Raw genomic sequence first — 18,893 nt, 5'->3', positions numbered from 1 at the left:
TTTTAGAGAAATATTTTTTTTGTGCGTATAGAACATTTCTGGGATTTTGAATTTCAGCTCATGAAACATGGGACCAACACTTTACAGTGTAGTTAGAAAATTAAAATATGTATTTTGTAGAAAATAGATGTTGTATGTTTCTGGATGATGCACCATGCTGCCTTGTTGACAACATGAATGAGCAGCGCAGATTACTGTTCAAGTTGAGAAGGGCGTTCCTCCCTCACCGCTTTTGCCCGTTCACGTCACGGGCCATAGACCGGTGCCCCGAGGCTCAGCATAATCCAATCTGCCCATAGGCAGAGAGGTTTGGAACTCTCTTTGTTGTTGGTCTATTAACCAATTTACTGCATGGTGATGTCACCATGGAAAGCCGAAACTCCCGCCCATGCAAACCTGCTGATTAGGTCCTGTGTAGATTGTATTTTCAAGCAGCAACTATCAGGAAATACCACTGATTACATTTTGTTTTAACTTTTACAGTGTTAGTTTCATCAGCTGTTGTACAATATTATACAAAACACAGGAAAAAAATATTCCACTGCACTGGGTCTTTAATGTTAAAATTTCTAAATATTAGATTAGGAATGTACCTTAGAGTAATGTGAGTGCATTTTTTCTCAAGAGCAATGGAAAGCAATGGAAATGTTAACTCGGACAGCAATAAATAGCTTTCCAAGTTTCCCAAGAAGCTAGCTAGGTGTCATGTAGTCTTCAGCATTGGTACAGTTTAGTATTCACTTTACAGTTTCCTCAGTAAAATGGGGCCACAATCAGGCACGTCATACTTTCTGGGCGTGGACCTAGTTAGCAAGCTAGGAGCTAGCTACTGTAGCTAGCAGAAAAAGACCGACCTGATACAGAAACACAGCTAGCTAGCAATCCTGGTTGTGATAATATTGTCACTGGATTTAAATTAACAGGTAGCTATGTCTATTTTTCAACGAATGTGATTTGTGATAATACCTTTACCTTGTGAGTCCTTGCTTGCTGTTTAGGTCATCCAATTTGATCAAGCTAGCAAGCCAGGTAACTGACGTTAGCTAGCTAACGCCAGGCCTGCCATTTGTGTTTGATGATCAAATTATGATCTAATAACGTTAGTCACATTAACTTCATCTAGCTATTTTGTTAGATTCAAAGTGCAATCGTGTGTTTCATGATAATGAATTTAGCTACTGTAGCCAGCTAAACATATTTAACTAGCTAACGTTAGTTACTAGCAACAATGCGCTAGCTAAATTCACAATGTTAGCCTTGTTAGATAGCTAACATTACCAGCTAGCATTTGCATCAATTTCAAATGTCTAACGTTACAGGACATGATTAGCTAGTTAACTGCATTCACTTACCTAAAAGTGAAATACAATTTAGATGGGTAGGTAGTTAACTAGTTGCCTAGTTAAACATTATTAGCCAAGTAGCTAGCTGAGTAACGGTAGCGAGTTAATTAACGTTATCTAAGCATTACAAACATACCGATATGCTTCTTCACTTTCCTCAGGTTTAAAATAATACCAACCATGTCTGATGGAGAGGGCTACGTGGTACGTGTGAGAGGCCTACCATGGTCCTGCTCTGTGGATGAAGTACAGAGGTTCTTCTCAGGTAATAACACCTTTACGATAACACTTGTATAGCTTGATACTACACCTTTATAGCCTACACCTCTCACAGCTGAGATAACTGTGAGTCCCTCTTCTTGGTATATAGATTGTAAAATCGCCAACAATGGCACCAGCATCCATTTTACCTCCACACGTGAGGGCCGACCCAGCGGAGAGGCCTTCGTTGAGCTGGAGGACGAGGATGACCTGAAAATCGCTGTGAAGAAGGACAGAGAAACCATGGGCCACAGATATGTGGAAGGTGTGTGTGTGTCTCTGTCTCTCTGTGTGTGCGTTTGTGTGTCACTGTCCAAGTCTTCCTGAAGTTTCAATGTTCGCAGCAGGAGCATAATATGTGCCTTGGGACTTCACTTTGGGCTACATTTCTCAGCCGTTTACATTGTGTAGCACTTTCAGTAGTGACTTAGGTCTGTGTGTGATGACTTGACTTGTATTTCCTCAGTGTTCAAATCCAACAACGTGGAGATGGACTGGGTGATGAAACATTCTGGTCCAAACTGCCCAGAGACGACTGGAGACGGCCTGGTCAGACTCCGAGGCCTCCCCTTCGGCTGCAGCAAGGAGGAGATCGTCCAGTTTCTCTCAGGTACCAGTAACTAGGTCCACATGAACAGCCCCATAACATCCTGTAGGAGTAGGTAGACCGTCCTCAGCCCTCATCAATTTTTCAGTCATTTAGCAGACAGTCTTGTCCAGAGCAACTTACATTATACAGGCTATAGTTTGTCCAGGATTTCCCCATCACCTAAGTTCCTCTATCACTGCTTTGGTCCCAACCAACAATTTTTTAAATGAATTATTCTGTACAATAATTTGGCCAATCAGGGCTGACATGCTAGTCTCCTCTGTCACTTTCCATTGACAGTTGTCCTGTGGTGTTTTCCCATGAACCCACTATATCATAACAAAGATGTCATTCATCCCATTGGGACAATTATAGAATGGATGGGTACTAAAGGTAACACAAGTACTGCCAGAGCCACTCCTCTTCATTCCTTCCCACCTACAGTCTCTTCCTCTGCTGTATCCTTCTCTCTCTCTCTCGCTCTCGCTCTCTCTCTCTCTCACTCACTCTTTCCCCTCTCCTCTCATCCTCCTTTATGTTCCCCCAAATGCAGTAAAAGTAAGTACCATGAATGGTCACTTACTCATTGGTTAAAAACACTCACCTGGTATGTACAGTACATGTCATAATGTATAGTTTTCATTATATCTCTCTCTTAAAAAAAAAAGTATCTATCTATCGTACGAAATAAATAAAGCAACAATAGAGAAAGCTACCTTTCTGTAACTGGGCATGTGATTTACTGTGTCCCCCGCTGGGGTTATCTGTCCTTGGGTTGAAGGGTTGGAAATCGTGCCAAATGGGATTACATTGCCGGTGGACTTCCAGGGGAGGAGTACGGGGGAGGCCTTCGTGCAGTTTGCTTCACAGGATATAGCTGAAAAGGCTCTAAAGAAACACAAGGAAAGAATAGGGCACAGGTGGGGATGGTTGGTTGGTTGGCTGGATAAAGCTGCTTTTCTTATGGTGTACAACTTACAAACATTAACCATACGTATCACTGACTGACACTCAACAGAACAGTTCATTTAAGACAACACATACTCGGGTATTGACTGTAAAGACACATAGTTACAATATTAGATCAGAACACACTGACACTCATTCACTCACTCACAGCAGTCTTTGGGAAAATGAAGCACATTCTCTTGTTCTAAAACCATTGGGAGATAGATCATATTCTGAGTTTAGTGCCGAGGTGTCTTGAAAGCTCTCAGGTTTGTCACCAAGTTTGGTTGAGCGAGCAGAGTAAAAATTACAGTTGAATTTGGGCATATCCATTTTACCCCAATTAAGAGTGAAGCTAATTGGTTCCTGGGCACTAAACATAAGTACAGGTAGCCAATAGACAGACAGATACGATTCTCCCAGGTTTTCTAACTCACTGAGGGCCAATCAACATGAGGACACGGACCCCGCCCACTGTCACTCACAGGTAATGCTCAGAGAGTGGGTCTCCATGGATAACAACAGGACAATGACCACGACAGGGACACAATGTAACAGGACACAGATTGTACTGTAACATCAATGTTAACTGTATCGGGTACCTGCAGGTAACCATAAGAAAAGTGCCTGTTGTACTGTCAAGGCTTTATTTTTTCCCTCTCATACTACACAGTATACTGTTACCCACTAGATCAAGTCTCACCTACCTACGGAGCAGTAGTGCCAATGGCAGCACCTGGCCTGAATAACCCAACTTTATCAGTACCCTCAATGACAAGCAAATACACAAAAATGTCAGCTCAGCAACTGAATATTGAACACCCAACTTTATTGGTACCCTTTACATTTGAACAGACACATTCATTCAGCCTTTGGAGCTGTACAGTAGCTAGCTCTAGCCGCCACCTCCTGTGTGTGGTGCGGTCTTCATGGTGGTGTGTGTACTGTATGTATCTCAGGTACATTGAGATCTTCAAGAGCAGCCGTGTCGAGGTGAGGACCCACTACGAACCCCAGAGGAAACCTATGGGGATGCAGAGACCGGGGCCCTACGACAGACCGTCTGGGGGCCGTGGGTACAACATGATGGGGGGCCGAGGAGGGGGCTCCTATGACAGGGCTAGACGCGGAGGCTATGGTGGAGGTGTGTGTGTGTGTGTGTGTAATGTCTACCCAGTCATGCTCTTCCTAGCACTATGCACATTCCTATCATGATGAGAGACGGTATGATATGTCTCCATGTCCCAGACCAGTCTCTCTGTAACTACGGTGTGTGTGTCTAACTTCAGGTGTGTCTGATGGGAGGTACGGTGATAGTAGCTCCTCCTTCCAGAGCACCACGGGTCACTGTGTTCACATGAGGGGTCTGCCCTACAGAGCCACAGAGACCGACATCTACAATGTGAGTTATAGGATCTCTTACTAAGAATGGTCTGTGTGTGAGACGGTGAGTATAACGTCCTGCTTTCTCTCTCTCTCCGTAGTTCTTTTCTCCTCTGAACCCAGTGAGAGTGCATGTAGAGATCGGTCCTGACGGCAGAGTGACAGGAGAGGCTGACGTGGAGTTTGCTACACATGAGGACGCTGTGGCAGCCATGTCGAAGGACAAGGCCAACATGCGTGAGTCTGTCAGGTTTCTTTGTTTTTCATCAGTTTGAGCCGACCACAGCTTCACCCCCCCCCCCCCCCCCCCATAATCCCTCCTTCTTCCCCCTCATCCTCCCCAGCATTCCTTCCTTATTTTCCTACCTTAAGATGATTAAATACATGTGCTAACCAGCTGTCTGTCTTGCAGAGCACCGCTATGTGGAGCTGTTCCTCAACTCTACAGCAGGGGGCAGTAATGGCTCGTACGGCAGTCCGATGCAGGGTGGTATCGGGAGCCAGTCCCTCCTCAGCAGTGGAGGGCTGAGCTCTGGATACTCTGGAGGCTACAGCGGCCAGGGCAGCATGGGAGGTTACAGTGATTATAGTGAGTATCAGCTCTGTAAAACACACACACCTGTTCACATGTACCTCCACCACTGTTGACCAGCCTTCTATGTCGTACCTGCGTATGACCTGAACTATCAAGCTTTAGAGTGTGTGTGACCTCTGAACTTCTCGGTCCCATAGTGTATCTCTCTCCTGTCAGGTAACCAGGGCGGTATGAGCAGCAGTTATTATAGCGGCGGTGGAGGAAGCAGGAGTTCCAATGGCCTGGGGGCAGGATGGGGGATGTAGTTCTTTAACCAAGCATGTGTTCGGCTGGAAGGACTGGAATTGTAGTTCTTACCTGGATGTTTTGTTTTAGACCGATCGTATTCATGATTGAGGCTCCTTTGAAGTAATGTTGGTAGAAATTAGAGACATTTTGTTTTCACCCTCTGCTATCCTACTGTTAATGACATGACTGCAGCGACACAACTGTTTGGTACTGTTGGAACAAAAACTGACCTTGGGCGGAATGCTTGTTTCATCATCGTTACCAGGAAGTGTGTGTTGTTTTGTGTTTTAACAAAGATTCAAATAACCAACTGTGATTATGACCCAGTCTGTTTCTCTAACCCACAGTGGCTCACCTTATGTTGACCAGAGCTTTTATTTGACCATGAAGTGACTGACTGCAGGGTTGGGGTAAACTCTAGTCAATTCAGAAAGTAAACCAAATTCCAATTCCAATTTTTGTAATTGAAATGTAATTGACCCCACCCCTGACTGTTCTGTCTCCCCGAGTGTATGAACCAACACACCTCTGTAAATAGTATTCTAGATGTTCCTTGTCTTTTCTCCAGTAGGTGCAAAAATATGTAGACTTTGTTGAAGTCTGAAACAATGGTGTGAAGTTAACATTTTACATGGTGAACAAAGAGCATGTTTGAGTTTGTTTATAATGAAGAGTGATTGTTATGGGAGGGTTACGGGGAATTCTCCATGAGGGATGGATACTTACCTAATTTAGTTGGCAAACAAACCTTACGTTTTTCTGTTATAAAGGTTTCTTTCTACTGCCTATGGGGAATTTTCTCTTTGTATTTCTTGTAAGGTGCACAAGAGTGAATACAATTTTAAGATGGATACATGTCTGTTTGTCTTGTTTGAGGTGAGTAGTTTCTTAGACAGTCAAGGAGAAACAACACATTCAGATACGTTTTTATTAAATTAGATATCTTTATAGAAAACATGCCCCAATTACCCGTCAGAAAGTGGCTGTTTTAGTAGCACTGGTCACAATCAATCCACAAAATGATCGTTATTTATATACATTCTAAAATAGACCTTTAGTATCTTGATTTGTTAAGAACATTCTGTAGTCATTTACAATAAAAAAAGACCTGGGTCTAACAAATCCACAATTCTTCAGCTAGGCAGGTTAAGATGAACAGAAAATAACTTGGTTCCTTTGCTTCACTGGAAGTGAAAGAACCACGTGAAATGATCTATAGAAACGCCTCGAAGATAGACCTTTTCAAAACTGAGAAACTCCTGATTTATAATTAAGTGAATCAACACAATGCTATTATTGAAGGTCAGTTCGTCTACTAACATTTTCCCCCAATTGTGACATTGTTGCATATTGGGTCATTCATAATACAACACAAATACTGATGCCTGTTCCAATACCCTGTGGCTCCCTTCAACTACAACTATCCTTTAAATTCAGCATCCTAGAGGGTATATGGAGTATAACTGGGAATGGAGTTAGTTTGTAACAGCTGGCTGACTCATTGTATTCTTTATTGATCTTACTTTGTGAAATCCCCTCAGGTGAGTTTAAAAGAGAGAAGGCAGTACCCTCTACCGTTCAACAATCAACCATGCCCAAACATCTTGAACTTTATAAACATTATAGATTACACCAAAGCCCCTGTTCGTGCTCAAATATGATAAATGTTTTTCTCAGTGACCAATAGTACTGTGGGCTTTGATCACTACAATGACTTGAGCGAGGGAAGAAAGATTGAGTGAGAAGGAGAGCGTGTGTGAGGGTTCTGTCAGGAGGTGCTCCTCTGCAGCAGGAGGGAATGGCAGATGTCACAGACCCGTACAGGTCGAGGGTAGGAGGGCAGGGCCAACTCGTTACTAGAACAACTGTTGCAGTAGATATCTCCACAGTTCCTACAGTGGTGCTGCAGACAGGGAGGGTGAAAAAAAACCCAGACATTTAGTATAACTGTATTTGTAACACTTGTGGCAAATGAGAGCATTTCATACGAAGGCATTTCTAAATCTTTCTCTACATCTGCCACAGACCAGAATCCACAACTGAAGGAAAGACAGAAGAGATGGCTGGACAGAGCCGCTTCACCTTTCTGCGAGCGATGGAGAACTCCTTCTGACAGTGTTTACACTGTGTAGCCTCGTCGTCTTTCAGCCAGGCTTGGCCCTGATGGACACGGACAGACAACAATGCTCAAACACAAATGATTACATAATAGAGTGTGTGTCGTGTAGGTCATAGACTTCTCCTTGTACCTGAAGGACTCTATGACCAGCGAGACCACCAAGGAGTACCCGTCTCTTCTGTTCTTCACTAGTAAACTCCATAGAGACTTGGTGTAACAGAGGGCTAGGGGAAAGGGGAAGTGTTATGGAGGACAGGGAATACGTTACCTTCAGGGCTTTATTGACCTCTTTGAAGTCCTCCATCTTCAGTTTCGACCTACGAGAGAGATGAGTCACACAAAGATAAAACAGAGGGAACACAGGAAGGAAGAGAAAGAGGAGGATTAGGAGTGGGCCTAGTACAGTACTCACTGGCTGAGGTGTAGGCCCATCTCCTGTAAGGCTGTCTAGTACAGTACTCACTGGCTGAGGTGTAGGCCCATCTCCTGTAAGGCTGTCTAGTACAGTACTCACTGGCTGAGGTGTAGGCCCATCTCCTGTAAGGCTGTCTAGTACAGTACTCACTGGCTGAGGTGTAGGCCCACCTCCTGTAAGGCTGTCTAGTACAGTACTCACTGGCTGAGGTGTAGGCCCATCTCCTGTAAGGCTGTCTAGTACAGTACTCACTGGCTGAGGTGTAGGCCCATCTCCTGTAAGGCTGTCTAGTACAGTACTCACTGGCTGAGGTGTAGGCCCATCTCCTGTAAGGCTGTCTAGTACAGTACTCACTGGCTGAGGTGTAGGCCCACCTCCTGTAAGGCTGTCTAGTACAGTACTCACTGGCTGAGGTGTAGGCCCATCTCCTGTAAGGCTGTCTAGTACAGTACTCACTGGCTGAGGTGTAGGCCCATCTCCTGTAAGGCTGTCTAGTACAGTACTCACTGGCTGAGGTGTAGGCCCACCTCCTGTAAGGCTGCCTAGTACAGTACTCACTGGCTGAGGTGTAGGCCCATCTCCTGTAAGGCTGTCTAGTACAGTACTCACTGGCTGAGGTGTAGGCCCACCTCCTGTAAGGCTGTCTAGTACAGTACTCACTGGCTGAGGTGTAGGCCCACCTCCTGTAAGGCTGTCTAGTACAGTACTCACTGGCTGAGGTGTAGGCCCATCTCCTGTAAGGCTGTCTCCTGCTCCTGACAGCTCTGCTGGAGCTGCTTCTTCTCCTGACGAACATCTTGCAGCTCCTAGAAACACACAGAAACAAGCTCAGAAGAAAAACGGGAGGTGGACTTGTCTTTTCTCTGTGTGTGTGATGCTGACCGTGTGTAGCCCCTGTATCTGTTGTAGTTGGGTGCGTAGCTCAGTGCTGTTGTCCTGTTCTCTCTGTAGAGCTCTCTGAATGGCCTGTCTCTGCTCCTTCTCACTGCACAGAGCACTCTCCAGACCCAGCCTAGACAGACAGGGGGGAGTAGGTCACAACGTGTGTGTGTGTGTGTGTGTGTGTGTGTGTGTGTGTGTGTGTGTATCCCCGTGCGTACGTACCTCAGTGTGTCCAGGTCAGACAGTTGTTTCTGTAGGGAGTCCACTCTGCCCTCCAGCTCTGTCCTCATGTCTCTGTCTGTCTGGTCACACTGTCTGCGATCACGCTCAGAGTTCTGCAGTCTGAAAATACATGGGCTACAATTAGCATTCAATCATGTTAAAACACAGAATCCATTATGGAAAAAACCCTGTTACCCCCCCCCCCCCCCTCATCCCTCCCCACACACACCTCTGCTCCATCTCCTTAATGGTGGTCTCCATCTGGTTAATCTTCTCCTCCAGTTGTCCTGCCGCCTCCTGCTTCCTCTGGGCCTCGCGCTCACAGTCCTGCACACACATTCTGTCAAGAGGTGTGTCCTCACCACGGTGTTGCTGCATAAGTGAGTGTGTTTGTGTTTCATGTTTGCTTGAGCATGTGTGTGTGTGTCCGTGTGTGTGTGTCCGTGTGTGTGTGTCCGTGTGTGTGTGTCCGTGTGTGTTACCTGTGCCTTATGGAACATCTGCAGGTTGAGGGTTTTGACCTGGTCTAGTTGGTGTCGGAGGGCTTGCAGTGTGTCCTGTTTCTCATGCGTGTCTTTCTCCAGCAGCCTCATGGCCATCTCCATCTCCTGCTTTAGTCCTCCCTGAAGCTCCAACTCCCGCTCCAACTCCTACACACACACACAGGAACAAAGGTACAGGAACACACACACACCTGTTGTAGAGGCAGTTAGTTAGCTAGGATCTCATAAAGAAATGTAGAGCTAGTTGTTCATCTCGCTGTTTCACACACCTGTCTGATGCGTTTCTCCTCCTGGTACTGTTTCCACACCACGCTGTACATCTCATCCAGACCCTGCCGTGTCTGTCTGTATGTCTCCAGCTCTACTGCGCTGTCCTCCAGGGTCGCCTAGGAAACCAAACAGGACGTGAAATGCCAGCTCTTCATATTGTCTGACTTAGATGACAGTTACACAGACTGAAAACGGTCCTGACCTCCTCTTTCTTCTGGCTGCTCTGGACGATGGTCTCATTCTCATGTCTCAGTGATTCCTGTTCCTCCCGTAACGAGTTAATTCTGTCTGTCGCTGCCGTCAGCTGTAGGGTTATAACACATCCATAAGCACTGTAGTTTTTTCTTTCTTTTTCTCGTGATTAATCACATTGTCTGATAGTGTTAAAATACACTTAAAACAACCAAATACATAATCTATACAGCTAAAATCGACTATGCCATGTAAAAACAAGTTGACATTGAGGTTAAAGAAAGTCTGCTTTTCTCAATTTACCAAATTTTACTAACCGTTACTTTAGACAAAATCAAGACGTGAATATTCTTGTAATGTTTTTTGTATGAAAAATCTTCAATTACAGTTCACACTTTGAGCAAATTCGGAATTTGCGATTAATCACAGCTAATCCTGCGATTAAATTGATTTAAAAAAAGAAATTGACAGCCCTAGTTAAAACACATCCATAATGTCTGTAGGGTTATAACATGTTTAAGCACTATGTAGGGTTAAAACACATCAATAAGGACTATAAAGGTTATAACACATCCATAATCACTACATAGGGTTATAACACATCCATAACAACTACCTGAGGTTATAACACATCCATAATCACTATGTAGGGTTACAACACATCTGTAAGGACTATATAGGGTTATAACCATCCATAATCATTACATAGGGCTATAGAACACATCCATAACAACTACATAGGGTTATATAATACATCCATAAGCACTATGTAGGGATATAACTAGGGATGTGCATCTTTCCCTTTCAAGACGATTCCATATGTATCTAGATACATACGATACGATACAGGAACGATTTGTTTTAGTTTGAAACGATTTGGTGCGATTTGTTTTAATTAGAGGAACAAATCGATGCGATTCGGTCCGATGTGATACGATTCGAAGCACTAACATTTATTGCATAAACACATTCATTTTCTATTCTAAATTAAAATCGCTGCTGATGGAGCGCATGAGCCAGATCTGTCTGAGCTGACTTGTGTGTGTGTCTAAATGATGTATACTGAACAAAAATATGAACGCAACATGTAAAGTGTTGGTCCCATGTTTCATGAGCTGAAATAAAAGATCCCAGAAATGTTTCATATGCATAAAAAGCGTATTTCTCTCAAATGTTGTACACAAATTTGTTTACATCCGTGTTAGTGAGCATTTCTCCTTTGCCAAGATAATCTATCCACATGACAGGTGTGGCATATCAAGAAGCTGATTAAACAGCATGATCATTACACAGGTGCACCTTGTGCTGGGGACAATAAAAGACCCCTCTAAAATGTGCAGTTCTCTCACACAACTCAATGCCACAGATGTCTCAAGTTTTGAAGGAGCGTGCAATTGGCATGCTGACTGCAGGAATGTCCGCCAGAGAATGTAATGTTCATTTCTCTACCATAAGCTGTTTTAGAGAATTTGGTAGTACGTCCAACCGGCCTCACAACCGCACGCCAGCCCAAGACCTCCACATCTGGCTTCTTCAACTGTGGGATCGTCTGAGACCAGCCACCCGGACAGCTGATGAAACTGTGGGTTTGCACAGCCGAATCATTTCTACACAAACTGTCAGAAACCGTCTCAGGGAAGCTCATCTGCGTGCTCGTCGTCCTCACCAGGGTCTTGACCTGACTGCAGTGCGGCGTCGTAACCGACTTCAGTGGGCAAATGCTCATCTTTGATGTCCACTGGCACACCGGAGAAGTGTTCTCTTCACAGATTAATCCCGGTTTCAACTGTACCGGGCAGATGGCAGACAGCATGTTTGGCGTTGTGTGGGCAAGCAGTTTGCTGATGTGAACATTGTGAACAGAGTGCCCCATGGTGGCGTGGGGGTTATGGTATACGATATGACAACAAACACAATTACATTTTATCGATGGCAATTTGAATGCACAGAGATACTGTGACGAGATCCTGAGTCCCATTGTCGTGCCATTCATCCGCTGCCATCACGTCGTTTCAGCATGATAATGCACAGTCCCATGTCGCAATAATCTGTACACAATTCCAGGAAGCTGAAAATGTCTCAACTCTTCCATGGCCTGCATACTCACCAGACACGTCACCCATTGAGCATCTATGGGATGCTCTGAATCGACGTGTACGACTGCGTGTTACAGTTCCCTCCAATATCCAGCAACTTCGCACAGCCATTGAAGAGGAGTGGGATAACATTCCACAGGCCACAATCAACAGCCTGATCAACTCTATGACTCAGATACTTACTGGTTTTCTGATCCACGCCCCTACTTTTTTTTTTTAAGGTATCTGTGACCAACAGATGCATATCTGTTTTCCCAGTCATGTGAAATCTATAGATTAGGCCCTAATTAATTTATTTCAATTCACTGATTTCCTTATATGAACTGTAACTCAGTAAAATCTTTTAAATTGTTGCATTTGTATTTTTGTTCAGTGTACAGTTGAAGTCAGAAGTTTACATACACTTAGGTTGGAGTCATTAAAACTCATTTTTCAACCACTCCACAGATTTCTTGTTAACAAACTATAGTTTTGGCAAGTCGGTTAAGACATCTACTTTGTGCATGACACAAGTAATTTTTCCAACAATTGTTTACAGACAGATTATTTCACTTATAATTCACTGTATCACAATTCCAGTGGGTCAGAAGTTTACATACACTAAGTTGACTGTGCCTTTAAACAGGTTGGAAAATTCCAGAAAAATTATGTCATGGCTTTAGAAGCTTCTGATAGGCTAATTGACATCATTTGAGTCAATTTGAGGTGTACCTGTGGATGTATTTCAAGGCCTACCTTCAAACTCAGTGCCTCTTTGCTTGACATTATGGAAAAATCTAAATAAATCAGCCAAGACCTCAGAAAAAGAATTGTAGACCTCCACAGGTCTGGTTCATCCTTGGGAGCAATGTCCAAACGCCTGAAGGTACCACATTCATCTGTACAAACAATAGTACGCAAGTATAAACACCATGGGACCACGCAGCCGTCATACCGCTCAGGAAGGAGACGCGTTCTGTCTCCTAGAGATGAACGTACTTTGGTGCGAAAAGTGCAAATCAATCCCAGACTACAGTTTGCAACTGGGACAAAGATTGTACTTTTTGGAGAAATGTCCTCTGGTCTGATTAAACAAAAATAGAACAGTTTGGCCATAATGACCATAGTTATGTTTGGAGGAAAAAGGGGGTGGCAGCATCATGCTGTGGGGGTGCTTTGCTGCAGGAGGGACTGGTGCACTTCACAAAATAGATGGCATCATGAGGAAGGAAAATTATGTGGATATATTGAAGCGACATCTCATGACATCAGTCAGGAAGTTAAAGCTTGGTCGCAAATGGGTCTTCCAAATGGAAAATGATCCCAAGCATACTTCCAAAGTTGTGGCAAAATGGCTTAAGGACAACAAAGTCAAGGTATTGGAGTGGCCATCACAAATCCCTGACCTCAATCCTATAGAACATTTGTGGGCAGAACTGAAAAAGCGTGTGCAAGCAAGGAGGCCTACAAACCTGACTCAGTTACACCAGCTCTGTCAGGAGGAATGGGCCAAAATTCACCCAACTTATTGTGGGAAGGTTGTGGAAGGCTACCCAAAACGTTTGACCCAAGTTAAACAATTTAAAGGCAATGCTACCAAATACTAATTCAGTGTATGTAAACTTCTGACCCACTGGGAATGTGATGAAAGAAATAAAAGCTGAAATAAATCATTCTCTCTACTATTATTCTGACATTTCACATTCTTAAAATAAAGTGGTGATCCTAACTGACCTAAGACAGGGCATTTTTACTAGGATTAAATGTCAGGAATTGTGAAAAACTGAGTTTAAATGTATTTGGCTAAAGTGTATGTAAACTTCCGACTTCAACTGAACAGAGCCATAAAGGAGATTGGGCATCTACCACCACACTATCAGTTTGGGGGGGTGGGGTTAAGGGGTGATGGACTCTGAACTCCCCATTACCCACTAATTCATTTTTGCAGATTAAAAGTGTTAGAGCTAGTAATGTATCAATATTTATCTTTAAAAATTAGCTATGACACCAAATGAATATATAGCAGACCTTTGGATTTCACCCCCGTCTCATAATCGAATGGTTTGACCGTTTGGAAGTTTTGACAAGTCAGAGTGAGCTTCTCTTCTTCTCCTGCTTCCACCATGCAGTGCGGGTAGCAAAAGTGATTGCTGTCCTCATTATTCAATTATTAACTTTACCCTGTATATCTACAAATGACCATATATACCGATTGCTTCAAGCAAAACTACCAAAACTATTGCTGATGGTGAACCTGAATTATCTAAGTAAAATATAATGTAATCCCGATCAGCATGTAGGCAATAGCCAGATGACAGTTATATCTCTGGTGGTAGCTCAGGGTCATCTCCATGTAAAAGGACCCATGAGCACCAACACGTCAAATGAAAGCTAAGAGTCTATATTTATTTATTTATTAAGGCATATACATTTTCCAACAATTGTCCATCCTAAAAATTATGAATAAGCAAAGGCTTTGATTTCTGGTCAAACAGATGGTAAGGGGGTCTTTGAAAACATCTACCAGAAAAAGTCTTAAAAGGTATTATACATACATCAACACACAATCATGTTGAAGTAAAGACCCCTGCCAACTAATATCAACACTTATATTTAGTTTTGGATACATTTTTTGCCTTCTTTAAGTTTAAGAAACATTGCCTTGTGCCTTGAAATTCAGTTACCAAAAACCCACATATCTTTAAGATATTTTAACATTTCTCTCCCTCATGAGAAGGGAGGATAATGAAAGTTCACAGAAGTAACAAGTAAAGGTAGACCTATCAATTAGTTATACTGTTTTTACTGATATCAATTTTGTTTATGAATTATTAAGTGATTAGAATTTGAAATTCCGTTACCAAATCGGTAACAGAATTTTCAGAAGGTAGAAAGAAAGTAATTTGACTAAAACATTTTAGTGAACCGCCGATTCGTAACTTTGAATAGATTTTCTGACTGATGCATGCTACATTTGGATCGGTTTAGTGTTTAGGAGGAGTGAAAACCTGCAGACACTTGGCCCTCTGTGGAATGAGTTCGACACCTGTGCCTTAAGGTATAAAAAAATATATACTTGATGAAACAATTAATTTGGCCTTACTGCTATCAGCCCATAGAAACGCATTGAATAACAGCTTCATACATGGATAAAAAAAAAAAATATCTAAAGGAAGTCTGTTCTGAAGTGTCTGTCCTATATCTGTGTTTTGCTCCGTTCATCCGTGTTTGTGAGAGACTCACCTTTCCATAGAGGGATCATATTGGTCCTCTGTAGCTCAGTTGGTAGAGCACGGCGCTTGTAACGCCAAGGTAGTGGGTTCGATCCCCGGGACCACCCATACACAAAAAAAAAAAATGTATGCACGCATGACTGTAAGTCGCTTTGGATAAAAGCGTCTGCTAAATGGCATATTATTATTATTATATTAGCGTGTAGCTCAAACTATTTGGACGCTACAGACAGAAGTTGGCAGATCGGCTGTACCGACTTCAGACGAGACCCGTGACACTTGTGGGGGTCGTAAAGCAAAACAGAGAACACCATCGTGTTCGTGAGAGTCTCATCTTTCCATAGAGGGGCCAAACCGTTCGCACACTACAGATGTTTTTGTGAGAAGACCGATTTTCAGGATGTCTCATGGTCTGACAAACACCATTCTAGCTCTGCCACCTTTCACCGCAGATGCGGAAAGGCAAAATCGGCGGATGCAGTGGATTGAGACGCAGCCCATGCAAAAAAACAGATATGTCTAGCTTAAACTGACGGATTTTGATGGGCGCGCAGACATCGACACTAGGGGGTTAATAAACACTACAAATGATTAAAACACATTCATAAGCTCCTCTGACCTCCTCAATGAGCTTGCTGTTGGTCTTCTCTATGGAGTCCATCTTGGCCTGCAGGTCAGTGACGGAGCAGCTCAGGTGTCTGTTCAGCTCCTCAATGTAGTGCTTCTGGTCCAATATGGCCGTCATTTTAGCATCGCTGACAGAGGAGAGGTTACAGGAGATGAGACAGAATAACAGAGAGAGAGGAGTTTGGTTTATGTTGATGCTTTATCTTTGTATCACTGAGAAAGAAAGAGGAGGTGGTGGTTAGAGGAAATGAGAATAGTCATAAATAAACAGAGGAGTGTGTTTGGGGTGAGGGAGGAAAGGCAGAGACATAGTTCTTACTCCTTAGTGGTCTCAGTGGTCATAGGGTCCTTCAGGTACAAGGAGAAGTCTATGACCCCCACCTGGGAGTCCAGGTCCTCTCCTTTGATACAGAGGTTAGCGTCGATGACGTTTAGCCCCACCAGCATCCCTCCTATCACTGTCCCCTCCTCCTCCATCATCAACGCTCCTGGATCATAGAACTCACTGTGGGAGGAAGGAGGGAGAGAGAGAGAGAGATGTAATAAGATAGATACAATAACTACTGTAAATGTGAATAGGACACAAAATGCTTACTGGTATTACATGTTTATTACATACTTATTACACTGACTCAGTTCCAGCAGCAGAGCCTTGCGCTGTACTCACCACAGGAGGTCCTTATGGTCTAGCAGGGCTTTCAGGTAGTCAGACAACTTCTTCTGCATCAGGGCCAGATGCAGCCAGGCCCGAGCCCGACCTAACCCAGTCTTTAGCCCTGGCAGGTCTCTGGCGCTGGTGGCAATATCAGTAGACTCAGGACACAGCTTCTGAACCAGCTCCAGAGGACCCCAGATAGACTTATTCTGATTGATGAATGACTTCTTCACTACAGAGAGAGAAGATAGGAGAATGTTGAGGTAGTGTTCTTCAAAGTCCAAAACTAGTAAGTCTCCAACTTGGTTGTGCAGGCTTTCGCTCCAGCCCCGCAGTAACACACCTGATTCAGCTAATCAAGACCCTGACAAAAGTCTGCAACACACCTAGTAGCTTTCCAGGCAGAGGGTTGGCCTGTCACCCCTGCTCTTGAGCAAGTCTCACCTTTCAGTCCGTGTTTGAGGCAGTGCTCCAGAACCACAAAGAACTGCTGCAGAGGAGGGTAGTCAGAGTCCAGGGTTCTGCCCAGACTCAGAGATGACTGGATCAGGACCTTAATACTCAGCTTCATCATACTGAACAGGTTGGAGCGCTCCACAGCCATATGGTCCTTCACAGCTACAAATAGAGAGGGCGAGACAGAGAGAAAAATTAAGAGAGTAGAGAAAGAGAGAAAAAGAGGCGAGAGAGAAAGAGGGAAAGAAAAAAAAGAGAGGAAAGGAAGGGAGAGAGAGATCTTAATCTGAGTTTCCTGTGCAAAAGTAATTTCAAAAAGTACACTAAGAAATGACCACGGACAAATATAGACTATTAGATATGTCGTCGATATATATGATGTTGAAGCATGCCATTCTGAATTCCTCGCCAGGCAGGAGTCATGTGTTCTGATGACAACTGAGATACAGAAGAGGGAAGTCGCTGGTTCAGCACTTCACTACCTACTAAGTATATATACTTCCACATTGGCGTGCAATACAATAACCTTGCTACGTACCTGGTAGGTATTGGTTAGTGTTGGTGTCATTCTCCGTAGAGTTTTGTATAGTCGGACTCGTCGGAGAGCTCGCGGCAGATCCCGACGATGTGGCGTTTCTCAAAGCTGCACGGTAGCTGACACCACTGCTGATCGTCTCGGTCGCCTTCCGTGCCAGCGACAGGATCGGTGTTGACCAGTTGCTCTCGGTCGCCGGTTTGTCTTTTGGAGCCTCTTCATCGCTGCTAATGCCAACAGGGTGGCTGTCTGGAAGAACTTCCAAAACTTTGGGTTCCTCTTCTTTTGCCTCGCTTTCCTCAGCGGCTGTGTTTGTTTCAACTACCCCGTCGGCCATGTTTTCATAATGGAACACGTGACTCCAGGCCAGAGCAGTCGCCTATCATGCCTGCGAGAACTCCAAAGTAATCGAGCTATGATTTTCAGTAAGTGTTCTTTTAATTCGTTTCGCATTGTTTGAAGTGTTTTCTTTCCAATAATATTTTACGACTTTTTTAAGCGAAGCTAAGTATTTTTATGTATTATTATTATATATATATTGATTGCAACAATAATACCAATATTACACATGAATACAGGGACATTCATGTGTATAGAATAAAAATTAATTAAAAAAAACATACTTTTTTTGCTAAGTATTGGGGACAACAGCCAATATTTATGAAATTATAGATGTGTAGCTATTTCATGCCACTAGATGTCACTATTGATATTGTCTCTTGTCCTTCAGGTGTGTCTCCATTGCGTAGGTAGGCCTATGATGAAACTGAGTTAAGGTTTCAGACCTAGAAGTGCATTCAGATCAGTGGCTTTTGGTTGACAACATATTATTAAAGATTTAAACCAGTTTCGAACACGTTTAGCTGTTTTCCCGGTTATAGATTAAGTCTAGTCCTGACTAAGTAGATCTTTCAATAGAGAATCTCCATTGAACATGTTTTTTTTTTAGTTCAGGACCAGGCTTATTAAACTGTGACTGGTAAACTGACCCTAAATGTCATAATTTGCATGTTTTTTTCTATTAATGTAGTCACAGGTCTAATGGTAGCGTTTTGTCCTTTATTCACATTCATTCAAATGATACAGAAAGAGGCACAATATGATCAGCAATATGATGTGAAGCAATGCACTTTTATGTTATTTTTCTAACTTAAATTCCTAAACAGTCAACAAAATTAGACACATTTTCATTTAGCCTACATTAGATTGTTGTAACCCATGTATATGCTTTAAACCACTCTATATGTATAAACCATTATAATAAGGTGTATAGCATATAAACATGTTGTAATAGACAGATTACAGTAGTCTACCGTTTAGGCGTGGTCGAGGCAGTCTATATAAATCGTGACGCCTCTAGTC

The 18,893-nt window shown here is 43.3% G+C and overlaps 2 protein-coding genes across 3 annotated transcripts; one reads left to right on the top strand and one right to left on the bottom strand.

Annotated features, from left to right (window-relative positions):
- Positions 1-784: 784 nt before the first annotated feature.
- Positions 785-6,198, top strand: LOC311105073 (heterogeneous nuclear ribonucleoprotein H2-like). Its single transcript, XM_084147066.1, has 10 exons — positions 785-923; positions 1,505-1,608; positions 1,714-1,869; positions 2,071-2,214; positions 2,975-3,113; positions 4,101-4,285; positions 4,431-4,543; positions 4,626-4,761; positions 4,937-5,113; positions 5,276-6,198. The coding sequence occupies exons 2-10, from the start codon at positions 1,524-1,526 to the stop codon at positions 5,362-5,364; spliced, it is 1,224 nt and encodes a 407-aa protein (XP_084003192.1). The 5' UTR covers positions 785-923; positions 1,505-1,523; the 3' UTR covers positions 5,365-6,198.
- A 63-nt stretch (positions 6,199-6,261) lies between these two features.
- LOC311105072 (RUN and FYVE domain-containing protein 1-like) lies at positions 6,262-17,882 on the bottom strand (the record flags this gene model as incomplete). Of its 2 annotated transcripts, none has more annotated exons than XM_084147065.1 (15): positions 6,262-7,250; positions 7,430-7,507; positions 7,735-7,783; positions 8,593-8,687; positions 8,764-8,893; positions 8,986-9,105; positions 9,215-9,312; positions 9,468-9,635; positions 9,758-9,874; positions 9,961-10,062; positions 15,878-16,013; positions 16,205-16,390; positions 16,553-16,772; positions 16,985-17,158; positions 17,535-17,882. In XM_084147065.1, 15 exons carry the CDS (start codon positions 17,866-17,868, stop codon positions 7,116-7,118), a joined length of 2,142 nt encoding a protein of 713 aa, XP_084003191.1. In that variant the 3' UTR covers positions 6,262-7,115. The 2 variants fall into 2 exon arrangements, with proteins under 2 accessions (XP_084003191.1, XP_084003190.1); XM_084147064.1 differs by having other exon boundaries at positions 7,597-7,783; positions 17,535-17,868.
- Positions 17,883-18,893: the final 1,011 nt, after the last annotated feature.

Source organism: Coregonus lavaretus (assembly GCF_964263955.1).
Source record: "Coregonus lavaretus genome assembly, chromosome: 29".
NCBI lineage: Eukaryota > Metazoa > Chordata > Actinopteri > Salmoniformes > Salmonidae > Coregonus > Coregonus lavaretus.
The sequence above is the reverse complement of the archived record's forward strand: the minus strand, read 5'-3'. Positions and strand labels throughout refer to the sequence as shown.